The sequence below is a fragment of the Perca flavescens genome, chromosome 22, assembly GCF_004354835.1.
Source record: "Perca flavescens isolate YP-PL-M2 chromosome 22, PFLA_1.0, whole genome shotgun sequence".
NCBI lineage: Eukaryota > Metazoa > Chordata > Actinopteri > Perciformes > Percidae > Perca > Perca flavescens.
In genome coordinates, this window is record NC_041352.1 from 28,155,397 (window position 1) to 28,174,256 (window position 18,860).

Below are 18,860 nucleotides of genomic sequence, written 5' to 3' on the forward strand. Positions count from 1 at the left end.
TTTAACTTCCTGGTTCCTGAAAAGCAAACCCGTCACACTTCTCTCAGTCTTCAGAGAAACAGAGAGAGAGAACAAACGGTCCAGTCTTTCGGAGTTCTGTTTTCCACCGTCTCTCCTTCTGACCTGACTTCCTGTTTCTTGTCTGTTTTTTTTGGATACAACCCGTTGGATCCGAAGGTTTGTCGTGTGTTGAGTAGTAGTGTGTGGTCGCGGGAAATAAAAACGAAAACTAGTCCAAGAAAAGGTAGAACAACAAACATTATACAGTCTGTATTTGTTGCGTTAACAGTCATTGCGTTTTGCAGCATTGTAATAAAAAAAAAAAAAAAAACACATCCCAACGGTCGGTTGATGGTAGAAGGTTGCTAGGTGACGCGGTTGCTAGGTTTCTAGGTAGGAAGATAAGTCCAGAGGAAGTAGAAGAGGACAGCGGAGGAAAACGTTTAAAAAAATCTTCCAGAGTGATGAAAGTCGTCGCTGAGGTAACCTGGAGATAAAAGAGCATTCACTGAGTCGGACCTGGAGGCTTCAGGGTCGGGTTTCCTGTTTGTGTGTCTGTGTGCGTCACAGAACACACACACACACACACACACACACACATTTGGTTTAAAAAAACTAAAAAGACACAAATGAATCTGAGAGAAAAACGTGGACGTGTGCTGGTAATATCTGTCCGAACGGACAAAGAGAGAATCAAATAGCAGCTGCTTTCACGCCCACTTTTAAAATCCACTGAGAAAAGATAAAAAATATGTGTGTGTCTGTGTGTTTGTGTGTGTGTGTGTGTATGTGTGTGTGTGTGTGTGTGTGTGTGTGTGTGTGTGTGTGTGTGTGTGTGTGTGTGTGTGTTAACGTCAGGCCTCTAAAAACAAGTTATTTAGTCGTTTGTCGTCGTCTCGTCTCTCTTCGTGCTCCTCATGTATTGGACTCTTTGGGCGCTATGTCCACGTTGGTTACCATGGGAACGGGTACGAGCAGGTCGGAGGAAGGCGGGCCGATGCTGGCGTTGTGGCGCCGGGCCTGAGCGATCCGCTCCTCCACGCAGCCGGCCGAGAGGCGAGCTTCGGCGTCGTGGTCCCAGCACTCCTCCACCGTCTCACAGATCTGAGCCAGGCCCTGCAGGAAGCAGAACACATCGGTTCATTCTTTGTTCTCTGGGTTAGAAAGACGGAGGCAGGGGCGCCCCGATAGCTCAGGAAAGGTAGTTAAATTGCACCACAGTGTGTGTGTGTGTGTGTGTGTGTGTGTGTGTGTGTGTGTGTGTGTGTGTGTTTTTGAAGGAGACACTCCCCTGTGAGGAGAGAATAAAGTCACAGGGAAAACTCAGATCAGAGTTCATTTTTAGACGAGATCTTGGTGGACCAGCTCTGACTTAAAGTGTCTGTTGCTAGGGAAACTTAGATGCTGTTTTTGAATCCACATCTGTGTTGTAACTCTTATGCTGAACTCAGTAAACCTTGCTTACCTGAACTCTTCGTCTCAGTTTGATCCTTGTGTTCTGGTAAACTGATGCAAACTGACTAAACTGATGTCTGATGCAAGAAGGCTTATAAGCTTTATTTTAGACATAATTCCCTGTTCAGAAGTCAAATATATCTGTTCATTCTTTCTTTTCTGGGTTAGAAAGACAGAGCCAGTAGCACAGAATACATCTGCAGTTCTGTTTCCTGGAGACTAAACCAACGTGACTCACGCTGTGTTTGAGCCAGAGCTCTTTGACGGCCGGTCTCAGCTTCTTGTGGACGACGACTTCCTGAAGATCCTCCAGAGACGGATGCTGACCCACCTCCTCCTCAAACGGCAGCATGTACTCATCCACCGGACCTACCACACACACACACACACACACACACACAAAACACACACACACACTTATTTTAACTTCTGTTTCCTGTAGGTTGCATTTTCTTTCTTCCAAGTTCAAATAAAGAGTGATCAGTGTGGCTTTGTGTCTGTCTGTCCGTCTGTCCGTCTGTCTGTCTGTCTGTCTGTCTGTCTATGTATGTATGTGCGTGCATGCACGTGTGTGTGTGTGTGTGTGTGTGTGTGTGTGTGTTACCGTCGGCAGCCTTGCAGCGGGACACCAGCTCCCACAGCACCAGTCCCATGGCGTACATGTCGATTCGGAGGAAGGCATCCCGCTGGAAGTTGATGGCTCCCTCTAAAACCTCCGGAGCCATGTAACGCCTGGTGCCCACCTACACACACACACACACACACACACACACACACACACACACATTAGAACAATGCTCAGCGTGCCCCCGGCATCCGTCTGCAGGTACAACAGCTCACCTGTCCATGCGTTTCTCCAGGTGGTTCCCCCGGCTCGAAGCGAACGGCGAGACCAAAGTCCCCGATCACCGCCGTGAGGTCCAAACGCAACATGACATTCTTACTCTTAAAGTCCCTGAGACACAGAGAGAGAGAGAAAGACAGACACAGAGACAGAGAGACAGAGCCAGAGAGAGAGAGAGAGAGATGAAATAAGATGAATGAATGATTAAAAATTCACGTTTTTAACATGTTGGTAGAGAATGTGGGAGCCAATCAGAGACAGCGTAGGTGAAGCTGTAACAGTGGAGTAAGTGTTGCAGGCAGACCTGTGGGCGATGGCCGGTTTGGGCCCCTCCCCCTTCAGGCGGGGAATGTCTTCGTGAAGGTACGCCAGGCCGCACGCCATCGATTCGGCTACGTGGCACAGCTCGGCCCAGCTGACAATGTTCCCCTTCAGGAAGTCCGCCAGAGAGCCCTGCACACACAACACACACACACACACGCACACACACGCACACACCCACATACACACATGCACAAACACACACACACACACATGCACACACACACACACACACACACACACACAAAAAAGACACATGTACAAATACACGCACACACATGCAAACACACACCCACACACACAAACACATGCAAACACACACCCACACACAAACACACACATACCCACATACACACACATGCACCCACATACACACATGCACAAACACACACACCAATACGCAATTGTCAACGATATGTTTATAAAAGTAAAATAAAACCCTAAATGTTGAATGTAAATGTAGATCTAGATGTGATAGAGTTGCCCTCTCACCCTCTGGTGGAACTGGGTGATGAGCCACAGCTCGGCTTCGTGGTGATTTCCTCGTTTCTCTGCAGCGATGAACTTCAGAAGGTTTTCATGTCTCATCCCCGGAGTCATGAAGATGTCCGTCTCCATCTGCCAAGACTCCTTATTCTGTCAGAACCAACGGGAGAACAGTCCGCTTTAAACATCGGACAACGAAAATGAAGAGACTCTAAAATCACTGGAGGAAGAAGAGGAGATGTGAAACAACAAATGGAGGAACACTCAGCCATAGAGAGTAAAAAGAACCAGAGAGAGAGTAAGAAGAACTGGAGAGAGAGTAAGAAGAACCAGAAGAACCAAAGAGAGAGTAAGAAGAACCAGAGAGAGTAAGAAGAACCAGAGAGAGAGTAAGAAGAACCAGAAGAACCAAAGAGAGAGTAAGAAGAACCAGAGAGAGTAAGAAGAACCAGAAGAACCAGAGAGAGAGTAAGAAGAACCAGAGAGAGAGTAAGAAGAACCAGAGAGAGAGTAAGAAGAACCAGAGAGAGAGTAAGAAGAACCAGAGAGTGAGTAAGAAGAACCAGAAGAACCAGAGTGTGTAAGAAGACCCAGAGGAACCAGAGAGAAAGTAAGAAGAACCAGAAGAACCAGAGATAGAGAGTAAGAAGAACCAGAAGAACCAAAGAGAGAGAGAGTAAGAAGAACCAGAGAGAGAGTAAGAAGAACCAGAGAGAGAGTAAGAACAACCAGAGGAACCAAAGAGAGTAAGAAGAACCACAAGAACCAGAGAGAGAGTAAGAAGAACCATAGAGAGTGAGAAGAACCAGAGAGAGAGTGAGAAGAACCAGAAGAACCAGAGAGAGAGTAAGAAGAACCAGAGAGAGAGTAAGAAGAACCAGAAGAACCAAAGAGAGAGTAAGAAGAACCAGAGAGAGTAAGAAGAACCAGAAGAACCAGAGAGAGAGTAAGAAGAACCAGAGAGAGAGTAAGAAGAACCAGAGAGTGAGTAAGAAGAACCAGAAGAACCAGAGATAGAGAGTAAGAAGAACCAGAAGAACCAAAGAGAGAGAGAGTAAGAAGAACCAGAGAGAGAGTAAGAAGAACCAGAGAGAGAGTAAGAACAACCAGAGGAACCAAAGAGAGTAAGAAGAACCACAAGAACCAGAGAGAGAGTAAGAAGAACCATAGAGAGTGAGAAGAACCAGAGAGAGTGAGAAGAACCAGAAGAACCAGAGAGAGAGTAAGAAGAACCATAGAGAGTGAGAAGAACCAGAGAGAGTGAGAAGAACCAGAAGAACCAGAGAGAGAGTAAGAAGAACCAGAGAGAGAGTAAGAAGAACCAGAGAGAGTGAGAAGAACCAGAAGAACCAGAGAGAGAGTAAGAAGAACCAGAGAGAGTAAGAAGAACCAGAAGAACCAGAGAGAGAGTAAGAAGAACCAGAGAGAGAGTAAGAAGAACCAGAGAGAGTGAGAAGAACCAGAAGAACCAGAGAGAGAGTAAGAAGAACCAGAGAGAGAGTAAGAAGAACCAGAGAGAGAGTAAGAAGAACCAGAGAGAGAGTAAGAAGAACCAGAGAGAGAGTAAGAAGAACCAGAGAGAGAGTAAGAAGAACCAGAAGAACCAAAGAGAGAGTAAGAAGAACCAGAGAGAGTAAGAAGAACCAGAAGAACCAGAGAGAGAGTAAGAAGAACCAGAGAGAGAGTAAGAAGAACCAGAGAGAGAGTAAGAAGAACCAGAGAGTGAGTAAGAAGAACCAGAAGAACCAGAGTGTGTAAGAAGACCCAGAGGAACCAGAGAGAAAGTAAGAAGAACCAGAAGAACCAGAGATAGAGAGTAAGAAGAACCAGAAGAACCAAAGAGAGAGAGAGTAAGAAGAACCAGAGAGAGAGTAAGAAGAACCAGAGAGAGAGTAAGAACAACCAGAGGAACCAAAGAGAGTAAGAAGAACCACAAGAACCAGAGAGAGAGTAAGAAGAACCATAGAGAGTGAGAAGAACCAGAGAGAGTGAGAAGAACCAGAAGAACCAGAGAGAGAGTAAGAAGAACCAGAGAGAGTAAGAAGAACCAGAAGAACCAGAGAGAGAGTAAGAAGAACCAGAGAGAGTAAGAAGAACCAGAGAGAGTAAGAAGAACCAGAAGAACCAGAGAGAAAGTAAGAAGAACCAGAAGAACCAGAGAGAGAGTAAGAAGAACCAGAGAGAGAGTAAGAAGAACCAGAGAGAGAGTAAGAAGAACCAGAAGAACCAAAGAGAGAGTAAGAAGAACCAGAGAGAGAGTAAGAAGAACCAGAGAGAGTAAGAAGAACCAGAAGAACCAGAGAGAAAGTAAGAAGAACCAGAAGAACCAGAGAGAGAGTAAGAAGAACCAGAGAGAGAGTAAGAAGAACCAGAGAGAGAGTAAGAAGAACCAGAAGAACCAGAGAGAGAGTAAGAAGAACCAGAAGAACCAGAGAGAGAGTCAGGGGAACCTGGAAGGGGAAGATCTTGACGGCCACGTGTTGGTTCATCATCTGAGCTTTCCAGACGCAGCCGAAGCGTCCGCTGGCCTTCACCTCCAACAGCTGCAGGGGCTGCAGACGGAGCAGGGGGGGGGAGGAGGGCACTGCAGGGTCCTACACACACACACACACACACACACACACACACACACACACACACACACACACACACACACACACACCATTATATCAGAAAAAGATGCTTCCATTACTCTGATTCTGCTGCAGGAAATAACAGCTGTTCCATCTGTGGGGTTTCCCTCTGTTTGGTGGGCAGGTTTAGGGGTACGCCTTCAAGAAAATGTTACTTTAAAAAACAAAGAAGCATTTTCACATAATTTTGGACCGTTATTATCACCACATATGTGTTTAAAAAGTTGGAAAAGCTAGAGCAGATAATACATAACTCACACTCAAAAGGCTTAAGACTAACGCTAACTCTGACTACAATTAATAGATCTCAGGAGAGACTTTTAGTCACAGTCTCTTGGCTTAGAAGGCCGCGCCTAGACCTTAGAGTGGCAGAGAAAACCCTGGACATTCAAAGATAAATAAAGATATCAAATTCCCAGAATTTACTGTAAGTAAGTAAGTAAAGTTTATTTATTTATTTATTTATTTATTTGTAAAACAAAACAACCAACCATAAAAAACCCTTGACTAACTAAAAGCTGGAATAGCAGAGTCTTCAATTGCTTTTTAAAAGATTGGACAGAATTCACACAACGTAAAGAGGGAGGCAAGACATTCCCCAGCCTAGGAGCCACTGCTTGGGATGATCTGTCCCCTCTAGTTTAAACTGAGTGTGGGGAACCACTAAGAGCCTCTGACCTGATGACCTCAGACTACAGGGTGGGAGCATGAAGCTGGATCAAGTCAGAGATGTATGAAGGAACTTGACCGTGCAGGGCTCTAAAAGTAAGGACCAGGATTTTAAACTGAATTGTAACCAGTGAAGTGCTGCTGAAACAGGTGTGATGTGTGCTCTTTTGTTAATGTGAGTTAAAAGCCTCGCAGCCCTGCTGGCTGATCTAAAAAGCAACCCCCAATAATAATAATAATAATAATAATAATATGAAGATTATTAGTTCCAACGCAGCGCCACCAGAGGGCGCTGTGACTCCATGTTGTCTCTGTGTGTGAGTGGATGAATATGTATTTATTTATTTATTTATTTATTTATTATCTTTCATCTAGCGCAAAAACTGTTGTGAGCACGAGGACAATTCCTCCCGCAGAATGAATGAATGTTCCCAGTGAAGGAAAGTAACTGAGTATGTACTCACGTACTGTGTTGAAGTAGGCTACAGATTTGAGGTACCTGTGCTTCTGCTTGTACTTTGCTTTAGTATCGTAGAGATTCTGCTGACCTGGTTGATGTGGGCGTGTCCGTACGGAGGTTTCCGGTGGCGGTACATCCAGATGGCGGCGAGCAGCACCACAGTCACCATGGAGACGGGAAGCAGGCAGTACACCATGACGCTCAACACGCTGGGGGGCGGAGCTTTGATCACTGACACACACGCAAAGAAACAGACACACACACACGCGCACAGAAACAGACATATACACACACACACACACACACACGCACATGCACAGACACATGCACACACACAGAAACAGACATACACACACATGCACAGACACACGCACACACATGCACAGAAACAGAAACAGACACACACAGGTGCACGCACGCGCACGCACACACACACACACACACACACACACACACACACACACACACACACACACACACGTTCATCAGGTAAAAACACAAAGACCAAATATAAGAGAAGATGTGGAGAAATGTGTGTGAGGCTCACGCGGTCCGTTGGTGTCCGGCAGGTGTGTGAACCTCTCGTTGCAGAAGTTTCCCTCGCAGCAGCAGAAGAAGACCTGAGGACTGTCCTCCGTCGCCACGCACTCCTGTCTGAGAGACGGAGACACAAACTGGCCAATCAGATCTGTGCCCGTCACGCACACAAATGTTTTCTGTTGGAAACGGTAAGTCCCTTTGAAGTGGACTTTGGGCTTTTTTCACTTTGTAAACCTATAACGTCTATAAAAAAAAGATATATAATAAAAATAAAGTAAAAGGGAAAAAGCCAAAAAGAATAATATGAGCACTTTAATCCAAACCACTGTCTTTTTCCTAATCTTAACTAGTTGTTTTGGTGTATAAACTTAACCTTCGTTGCCGCATAACGCTCACTTTTTGTCGCCTAAACCTAACCGTAAAGTCCTCTGAAACGCGGTGCTCAGTACCCAGCTCACGGTCACCTTCTCTCGGGCAACTGAACCATCAACCACCGCTGATTCGACAGAGCTCTGTAGCCGCCGGTCGCCTATATTGGCAGGATATCATACATGTGTGCATACATTTTAGTATTTTTTCTAGGGATGCACCGAATCCTGATTTTTGGGGGTTGGTCTGAACCCTGAACCCCCTGGTTGAGATTGTGCTGACTCCTCCTCCCATCCTCAGTCCATGAACCCAGTAAACTCATGAATGAAGTAAACAGGGACTGTCCTTCCTTTGCTGTACCTGAAGTTGCTGCATTCTGGCTGCTGTCTGGAGATTCCTTCATGAACAACTCGTATTCTTCCAGATGTTTCAGACCAGATGTTGTAACAGAGGCCATGTTGTGTATAGTTTAGGGTCCTCGCCACCACCAGACCAATCAGCATTGAACAGATTGAACATGGAGCTGGACTTGAATGGTCTTCTTTTGACTGAAAGTGCTGCCAAACAACAACTTTTTCAGCTCACCAGATCCATGTCCACTTCCTCACAGCCTGCTACATTGAACGCTCCACCTACGTAAACACCTTCCCGTAACTAACAGGGCCATCACTACGGCAACCAGCGTTGCGCGCGTAGTGCAAGCGTAGGGTTCGGTTCACTGGGAAAACATTCTAACGGTTCAGCAGAAACCAGAACCCCGTCAAAAAGCCCAATATTCAGCCCAATCCAAAACCCAATCCTGGATTCGGTGCATCCCTAATTTTTTCATATGGATCCGTGCATGAGAACATGTTGAAACAAAAGCTGATGCTGAAATAATTAGGGCTGTGCTCGACTGAAGAAATTGTTAGTGGACTAACACTCATTCAACTGTATCGACTAATCGATTAGTTGATTTAATCGACAGATCTGTAAATCTGAGTTCCTCCACTAAGAGTCGTGCTAAAAGCACCACTTTAATTCTTGTGTTTACCAGAGATGTGCTCGTATGTTTCTTGGAAATAAGTCATTCAGCATGAAAACATCATCAGACATGACTAATGGACTACAGAGATCTAAGTTGACTAAGACCAAAACGACCCATTAGTCGACTAACCCACTAAGAGGGAGCAGCCCTAGAAATAATTGGGGCCGGGTAAAAACCTTTGAGGGGCCAGGTTCAGCCAAGTTTGGCCCGTGTGTGTGTTTGTAGGTGTTTGTACCGGTCGTAGCAGTTGAAGTCGTCCAGCCAGCAGCCTTTCTTCACCAGCTGGATGGAGCCCGAGCTGTTCCTCCACGAGGCGTAGCAGTGCGAGCGTTTGTCCACCTCGCCCTCGCAGCGCTCCACGCCGCTCTGATTGGTCCGCTCCGCCTCGTAGTTCACGTTGTAGTACAGACACTCCAGGGTGTCAGCGTCGCCGTGGCTCAGCCCTGCAACACACACACACACACACACACACACACACACACACACACACACACACACACACACACACACACACACACACACAGCAGGTCTTCATAATATGAAGCATATCCCTCTGTTCTCATGGGTATAACTAACAGCGTCGTCACCATATATATACATATACACTCTGTATTTATTGTTTATTCTTATCAATGTTTAATATGATTGTTTGTATGTATCGCATATATGTATGTAGTTCCACTACTGTGGCAATAAACTGCTGTCTGGGTTAGGGTTGGCACGCAGTGTGTATAGTAGGGGTGTGCAAAATCAATCCACATTCAAAACGTGATTCAAGCTCCACAGATTCAAAATTGATTCATATTTTATAATAAAAAAATTAAAAAAATTATAATAATAATAATACAAAATGTAAATTGTATGTCTACTGCAATCGCATGGGAAAGTAAGTACATTTACATACTGTGAATACATACTTTTTTAATCGAGAATCGTTTTTGAATCGAATCTTGAGCCTGAAAATCGGTATTGAAGATCGACATTTTATGAATCGTGCCCCCCTAGTGTATAGTGTATAAAAGTACCAATAAGTAAGGCTACGTTCAGACTGCAGGCAAAAGTGGCCCAAATCAGATTTTTTGGGGGGTCAAGTGACCAGGTCAGACTCCTTCAGATCAAATCAGATTTAGACCACTACCAGATGTGGTCCTGAATCAGACCCAGGTCGGATTTATTTTTCTATGCGGCCGCAGTGTGAACAACCGCGGAGGATTTGAGGATTTTCAGGAGTTAACCCTAGACACAGGGAGGATGATGGAGCAGTGGATATGACACATGCCTTTGGTGTGGGGAGATCCGGGTTCGATTCCCACTGCGATACATCTACCAGTGTGTCCCTGAGCAAGACACTTAACCCCTAGCTGCTCCAGAGGCGTGCGACCTCTGACATATAGAGCAAGTGTAAGTCGCTTTGGACAAAAGCGTCAGCTAAATGACATGTAATGTAATGTAACACAGACGGTAACATTAAAAACTGGACTAGGCTACAACATGGAGAACAGTGATGGAGCAAGTCAATGGAGGGAGAAGGAGCTGTTAGATCTATTTAGTGTTATGCTCATTAATGTTACGGCTGCCATTACACAAACACTTTAAAATAAAAGCCAAAATGCTGACTTCCTCCATAACCTCCCTTAGTGCAACAGCGTGCTGCGTCTGATGTCATTGTTATTGGTCTTTTGCGCATGCGGGTCAGTTCGAAACCACAAACGGTTCACACTGGAATCTGCTACAGGCCAATTTTGAAAAGGTCATGTGATCAGCCAAACAAAACAATCAGATCTGAGCCAAAACATCTGAATGAAGAAGAGAGGAGAAGGATGAAAACAGAAACAGGACCACAGCGTTTACTGTGACAGATGTTACAGCCAATCTGTGCATTAATTGTCGCTAGGCAACCGGAAACGTGGGAGCACACTTTCACACACACAAACAAAAACACACACACACACACACACAAAATACACACATACACATGAAGTCTGTAGAATCAGCCTGATGCATGATGGGAACTCCACAGAAGAGTTTCTCATCAGTATTCTGGAGGTCGACTTCAGTCGCCATGGTGATCTGTGAGCTAAAGGGCCAGCTGTCAGTGTGTGTGTGTGTGTGTGTGTGTGTCGTGACATTTAGTCCGACTACTTTTTCAATTAAAAAGTTCAGCAGCGAGTTACAGAAGAGAAGAGCGAGCCGGCGCGCGCGCACGCGCGCACACACACACACACACACACACACACACACACACACACACACACACACACACACACGGGAAATTTCTCTATCTTTGTGGGGACTTGTCATTGACATAATGCATTCCCTAGCCCCTTACCCTAACCTTAATCATCACAACTGAATGCTTAACCTTAACCCTTACCCTAACCTTAACCATCACAACTAAATGCCTAACCTTAACCCTTACCCTGACCTTAACCATCACAACTAAATGCCTAACCTTAACCCTTACCCTCACCTTAACCATAACCTAATTCTATCCCTAATCCTAAAATCAAGTCTTAAACCAAGTCTTAACCCTCAAACAGCCCTTTACACTTTAAAAGCTGTCAGGAACCCACAAGTATACGGGACTCCCGGTTTTTGGACCCGACGAATATAGTTAAACAAGAACACACACACACACACACACACACACACACACACACACACACACACACACACACACACACACACACACACACACACACACACACACACACACACACACACACACACACACACACACACACACACCTGTAATATTCAAAGGAAAATATTGTGATATCTGAAAAAAGAACCGGTAACATTTGGAGGACTTGACGATCACACAGACTATCCTAAATCCCAAAAGTCTTATTATTCTGACAGACTTGTCTTTCGAAGTGTGACGGTGTCACATGTTCCCAGTGTGCTAGAGGATGGGAGGCATAACTTAACGAGTATGATTATAATATAACTAATTCATTAAAACGTGTCCAGCTGCAGATCAGCGCGTTCTCACGGCCTCCGACCCCGACACGTTCTCATATCGGACAGAGGTCACCATTCAGACACATAATCACATTTACATGTCTGTGTGTCTGTGTGTGTGTGTGTGTGTGTGTGTGTGTGTGTGTGTGTGTGTGTGTGTGTGTGTGCCCGCGTGCCTGACTTTATCATGCAAAATGAGCCCAAAGAAATTATTGAGAGGCTTTTGTGCGCTCCAGACATCATGGTCAGAGGTCATACACACACATCTGGCTGACCGTGTGTGTGTGTGTGTGTGTGTGTGTGTGTGTGTGTGTGTGTGTGTGTGTGTGTGTGTGTGTGTGTGTGTGTGCATATATTACAGAGATCATAGGGCAACATATCAGATGCAAAGCCATGGGAACTCTTCACACTCACAGATCCATGTCATTACTTTCCTTTGTGATATTCACATGCAAGACGTAGTTTAGGTCTCTCTTTCTCACACGTCTGTTTCCTGATGGAAATGATTTTTGTTTCTCTCTCCCAAACTATATTTTCAGTCGACTAACACTCATGTGATTTTGTCGGCTAATCGATTAGATTTATTGCCAAGTCAGTAGCACTTACGAGGAGTTTGCCTTGGTGGTTGGTGCATACATAAACATATTGAACATTAATATGAAATAAACAAACAATAAATACAGAAATAACTAACACATACATACAAGTGTTTAACATTAAGAAAGAGGCTGTACAAATTAGTCCAGGATGTGCACACACACGTTAAGAGATGTGCAAAAGTTCATAGTTTATAGTTCATAACTGTCTCTACATCTCCGGTGTGAATTAACTCGTCAAAGTTCAGTCAAGTTGAACAGATTCCTCTGAAATAAACCGATTTATTTCTGCTGTGGCCGCCGGGCTTTCACACTCGCAGCCAACATCCAGCTGGAGCCCAAAACGGGCTTCCACACACACACACACACACACACACACACACACTATTTATAGCCTCTCACACACAGCCTCGAACCTTTCTCTTTGAGTGACAAGAGGAGGAGACACACACACACACACACACACAGGAGGAGAAAGAAAGAGTACCAGAGATCATCATTAACCAACACACACACACACACACACACACACACACACACACACACACACACACACACACACACACACACACACACACACACACACACACACACACACACACAACACACACACACCACTGCCTCTATCTCTGCCACTAGAACGTTTTAAAACACCAAACCCAAGCTCTGAACTGTTTCCTCAGTCCCTCCGTCTCTTTTCTTTCTCTCTTTCTTCAGGAAATCAAGCTGCCTTCAAGCTCATTTCAACTATCATAACCTTGGTCTGAAGCTTACGTTCTGTAAAGAGTTGAAAAGCCTCTCTAGAAACGTCTCCAGCCTTCTCGCTGGTCCCTGAACGCCTCTCTGAGTGATGCGTTCGTCCTTCGATAACAAAGATTTCCTCTGTATGGATTTCTGTGCTTGTGCTTTTTGTAGCTTTGCTCGTTCAACCAGCAGCCATCTGTTAGCCTGTTCCCGTGGGAACAGTCAACGCGGTCGGCACATACGCTCGCCGTCGTGGAATCTGAACATCTGCATCTCTGCAAACAGCTGCAGCTGTGGGGATCCATCAGCAGCCGCCACTTCCTGTTTCAGCCGAGAAACCACGGCAACGACAACAAGAACCTCGATCTAACAGCTGAGCTAAAGAAAGGCTCAGTTTAACTGCTGTAGTGTGTCTGTCTGTGTGTGTGTGGGTCTGTGTGTGTGTGTGTGTGTGTGTGCGTGCATGTTCATGTCTGAGTGTGTGTGTGTGCATGTGCATGCATGTTCATGTCTGTGTGTGTGTGTGTGTGTGTGTGTGTGTGTGTGTGTCTGTGTGTGTGTGTGTGTGTGTGTGTGTGTCTGTGTGTGTGTGTGTGTGATGTGTTTGTGTGTGTGTGTGTGTGTGGGATCAATAAAGTATCTATCTATCTATCTATCTATCTATCTATCTATCTATCTATCCATCCATCCATCTCGGCTGCAACATTAGGAGAGTTTTGTTGTTGTCCAGACAACATCTGCCCCGTCATCTGTGTGAGGGCAGACGGGACCGCCCCCCCCCCCCCAGTCCCCCAGCCCCCCCAGCCCCTGTCCTCAAGGGAGATGAGTGGAGGAAGAGGAGGAGGTCGTCTGGGCCCCGGGGAGCCGTCACTTTGTCAATGAACCCCCCCCCATCCGTCACAGCGAGGCAGCAAACTTTACAGCCGAGCAAACACAATGCAGGCCGACACTCGGCCCTCTGGACCGGGACCAGGGTCTGACACGTCCCTACACTCAGAGGGTTTCTGGGTTTTAAAAGTCCCATTCTACGTTAATCAAGCTCTGTACTTCAGTACAAATGTTAAAAGGAACACGCCGACTTATTGGGACTTTATCTTATTCACCGTAACCCCCAGAGTTAGACTAGTCCATACATACCCTTCTCATCTCTTATTGGGACTTTATCTTATCATATCTTATTCTCTTATCTTAAGATAAAGTCCCAATAAGTGCAGATGTTGAGGTACTTTATTTTTTATCTCAACATATTATAGTTTTTTGTAAGATAATCCAACTTTTCTGTTTTAAAGTCCCAATTTTGAAAGGGTATGTATGGACTAGTCTAACCTGGGGTTACAGTGAATAAGATAAAGTCCCAATAAGAGATGAGAAGGGTTGTATCTACAACTGTGTGTGTGTGTGTGAATAAGTGTAAAGTCCCAATAAGTCGGAGTGTTCCTTTGTGTGTTATTATTTTTTTAAAAAGTGACAACTTCAAAAATGCCACAAAAAGTGTGTTCATGTGTGTGTGTGTGTGTGCAGATGTGTGTGTGTGTGTGTTTTTTTATCTCAACATATTATGTGTTTTTAAGATAATCCGACTTTTCTGTTTTACCCAGTTTTAGCTACAATAATGTGTGCCTGTGTGTGTGTGCGTGTTTCTCTACATCTGTGTGTGTGTGTGTGTGTGTGTGTGTGTGTGTGTGTGTGTGTGTGTGTGTGTGTGTGTGTGTGTGTGTGTGTGTGTGTGTGTGTGTGTGTGTTAGTTACAGAGAGAGAGTTACGATGACGGTCCCAGCTATAAGATTAGTTTTATATTGATCGCTCGCTGCTCAGCGGGTCTGATTTATTAAAAGTCTCTCTGAAAATTCAAACTGAGACAATTCGATATCTGCCTTCAAATAAACAAAATTCACAATCACCAATAATCTGTAGTCACTCATGATCATTGGGTCTGGACTCTGGAGTTCTCCTAATATCTAGAGAGGTCCCGGGTCTGCATGGATTGAAAAAAAAAAGAGACAAAAACATTGAAAAAAATTTTAGAAAATTAACTCGGAATAAGAGACAAAAACGTCAAAAGGCAACAAATGTCAGAAAACAGACAAAATCTTTGGAAAACAGCGTCAAAGATATAATATATATCATTATAATAATAATAATAATAATATAATAATAATAAGGGCAGAAAAAAACGTTGAAACAAAGTGTCCAAATATGTGGGATATTAAAAATGTTCCATTAGCATAATAGTGCAATAATGTTGTGTGGATTGTTGTTCAGTTTTATGGGTTGTGGCAGGAAAGATGATCCTGTAGCGGTTATACTTTATACTTTATAAACAGAAGGACAACAAGAGCACGGTCAAATGGAAGACAACACAAGGAACGATGGTGTCCACCCAAACAAGCTGGGCAGCTCGATGCTAGCGGCTAACATATAGACACAGTCTTTTACTAGTGTCTATGTATAGTTAAGTAATAATTATTCTATTTTTGATATATTGTGTTGCCTGTTGTACTTGAATAGATATAGAATTTGCACTGACACTCTCTTGCACTATGATACCATTGCACCTTTCTGCATTATTTTCCACACTGCTACTTTAAACATACAATCTAACTTTACTGTAAGGGCACACTATTGATATCTTCCTTTGTATTTTTGTAGTATGTGTGCGTGGATGTCATATGTCAGTGTGCCAATGTGTCTATATGTTATGTATAAGCTATTGGACACCTTCCTTTCCTTTGTGATAAATAAAGTCTCTCTATCTCTATTTCTAACCTGGTTTCTCATAACTGCCACAGGCCTCAGGTTCTTTGCAAAATGTTTAACATTCTTATAAACCCCTGTGACTCTGCCTCTATCGTTCCCACATCTGACCTCGGTGATTCCTTTCTTAAATTCTTGGTTGTAAAAATGTCTGTCCTGCCGATAGATTTTTTGCACACCCCTATGATCTATGACTGATAAATACCTGTCTTGTCTCTGGTAATGTTCCAGCTGGTCTTAAACATGCTGTTGTGCTGCCCTCGTTAAAAAAGGAAAATCTCAACTCCTCTATTCTGTCCTAGAGAAAGTAGTTCTGACCCAGCTGCAAACATTTTTAGTTACTCATAATATTTATGAAAAGTTTCAGTCTGGTTTTAAACCCCGTCATAGCACTGAAACCTGTTAAGACTTTTTAATGATCTAATCTTAAAATAAAGTGACATTGAAGGGTTAAAGTGGAATATTTTTGTTCTCTTTTCACCTCTGAAACTGATAAAGTACAAAGTGTTCTCTTCCTCTGTATCCCTCACCTTCCCTCTCTTTTACGACCCTCCATATCTCTTTCTCTCTCTCTCTTTGTGTGTCTCTTTTATGTCTCTCTCTCTCTCTCTGTGTGTGTCTCTCTTTTATGTCTCTCTGTCTCTCTTTTACGTCTCTCTCTCTTTTACGTCTCTCTCTCTCTCCGTCTCTCTCTCTCTCTCTCTCTGTCCCTCCCTCCCTCTCCGGTAATAAAGCGCCAGTGACAGCCCCCCTCTCCCCAGGTATGTGTTGCTGCAGTGTGAACACAGACTGCATTCCACAAACTTCTGAAACCGCGAGGGATCCGACACGCTTCCCTGAGGAACTCCGTCACGCTGCAGGTGAACAGAAACGAGTACACTCGTAACACATTCTTATGAACAGGTTCGTACCATATCGTATGGACGTTTGCATGATATCCTACAAAACTAGGTGACCGCCAGCCCAACTCATTCAAAGCAACGCTTGGTCAGGTATCTTTGGCGTTTGTTATTGACGAAAAAAGTCTCCTATAGCGTCACTTAGGTCAGGATTCTTGGCGTCACTTTTTGACAGGGATGCACCGAATCCAGGATTCGGATTCTGATTTGGCTGAATATTGGGCTTTTTGACAGGGTTCTGGTTTCTGCTGAACATTAGAATTTTTTTTGCACCGAACCAAACCCTACACTTGCACTCGGTGCGCCACACTGGTCACCGTAGTGATGGCGCCGTTGATTACGGTAAGGTGTTTACGTAGGTGGAGCGTTCAATGCAGTAGGCTGTGAGAGAGTGGACATGGAACTGGTGAGCAGAAAAAGTTGTTGTTTGGCAGAACTTTCAGTCTAAAGAAGACCATTCAAGTCCAGCTCCATGTTCAATCTGTTCAATGCTGATTGGTCTGGTGGTGGCGAGGACCCTAAACTATACACAACATGGCTCGCTGCACATCATCGCAATATGAACTGGTGCAATAAAGACACATTGCAAAAGAGACTCAGAGATTTCTTGTGTTAGTTGAAAGAAAATATATCAGCCGAAAACTTCACTTTAAAATGTAACTGTTGTTCTTTTTTTAGTGCTGTCGTTTATTTAAATTTTAATGTTCAATTTGTACAATAAAAGAAAGTTAGAAATGATTTCCTTTCGTTTGTTTTAAATTCAACAAGTTTTTTGTATTCTAGCAGAAAACTGAAAGCAGCAGAACTGAGAACACTTTAATATCTGATTAACCCTTGTTTGGTCTTCCCGTCGACCTGCAACTTTGGGTTTTTCTGGGTCCAAATTTCGACACTTTGTTGATTTTATTTCAATTGTTTTGTCACTTTTTTAGCAGTTTTTTTAATTATGTTTTTGTTAATTTTTGAACACGTTATTTGTTGCTTTTTCCGATGTTTTTTGTCACTTTTTTAACAAGCTACCTTTGGCGATGTTTTTTATGGGTTTTTTTAATCACTTTTTTTGCCTTTTTTTAATGTTTTTTGTCAATTTTTTTTCCTGTATTTTTGTAGCTTTTTCCAACATTTGTCACTTTTTTCAACGGTCTTTTGTCGTAGTTCTGATATAGAAAGGTTTTTGTAAATGGGTCAAATTAGACCCGAGGACAACAGGAGGGTTACTGACATTCAGAACACTGAAAGCAGCAGAACTGAAAACACTTTAATATCTGTTCAGTAGCAGTAATTTTATGATATTATCATGCAGTCCTTGCGGTTAGGCCTGCAGCGTCCCAAACACACGGTTTATTGTCCTTCATGTGATCGTCTTCTTTCCTCCACAGCAGAACACCCAGAGAGCTGCAGGCCTCTCCCAGGGCTGTTATTGATCGCTGAGAAACCAGGTCAGCTGGGCTGCAGCCATAAATCACAGAGAGGTACTGGAAACACACGCAGACACTAACCTGGACCTGGCTAATGCTCAACGCTTACTTCAGACACTAACTGATCAAAGAAATTCTGATTAAGTTAGGGCACAGGTTTTATTTTACTGCCGTTTTATCAGTCTTCGACATTTTGGACACTTTTTTCATTTTTTTCATTTTTTTCCAAAGTTTGACTTTTTGTCAATATTTTTTCAATATTTTTTTGCATTATTCCTCAGGAAAAAAATGTATAAAACTTGTATAGGGGCCTGTAAAAATTGACTTTGTTTGTGTCGCTTTTTTCTATAATTTTGTCGCTTGCTTTTTTAAGAAGGAACATTCAAACGTAATTTTTGTCTGATGTTCAACGCTAACTCCACGAGACGGTCACAGCTCTGCAGCATTCACTGTTTCTGCAGAGCTGGCCCTAAATTATTTGTATTTGGTGCCATGGGTAAGATTTCAGCTGTTATGTTGCTTTTTCTGACTTTTTTGCATTTTTTCCCGACTTTTTTTATGCCTTTAAATGTTCAACTCAATGTTCAATTTGTTCAGTAAATGAAAGTTAGAAATGATTTTCTGTCATTAGTTTTAAACTCAACAAGCGGTTTGTTGTATTTTAGCAGAATACTGAAAGCA

At 43.7% G+C, this 18,860-nt stretch overlaps 1 protein-coding gene across 1 annotated transcript in view; it reads right to left on the reverse strand.

Moving 5' to 3' along the window:
• Positions 1-799: 799 nt before the first annotated feature.
• Positions 800-18,860, reverse strand: part of LOC114548898 (activin receptor type-2B) — a 24,826-nt gene continuing 6,765 nt past the window's right edge. The window contains exons 2-11 of the mRNA XM_028568924.1: positions 9,040-9,247; positions 7,416-7,522; positions 6,957-7,099; positions 5,557-5,700; positions 3,113-3,256; positions 2,604-2,752; positions 2,296-2,410; positions 2,060-2,198; positions 1,694-1,824; positions 800-1,116 (exon numbers count right to left, since the gene is read on the reverse strand). Of these exons, the coding sequence (XP_028424725.1) occupies positions 916-1,116; positions 1,694-1,824; positions 2,060-2,198; positions 2,296-2,410; positions 2,604-2,752; positions 3,113-3,256; positions 5,557-5,700; positions 6,957-7,099; positions 7,416-7,522; positions 9,040-9,247 (1,481 nt within the window). The 3' untranslated portion in view covers positions 800-915. The remainder of the gene's footprint in view (positions 1,117-1,693; positions 1,825-2,059; positions 2,199-2,295; positions 2,411-2,603; positions 2,753-3,112; positions 3,257-5,556; positions 5,701-6,956; positions 7,100-7,415; positions 7,523-9,039; positions 9,248-18,860) is intronic.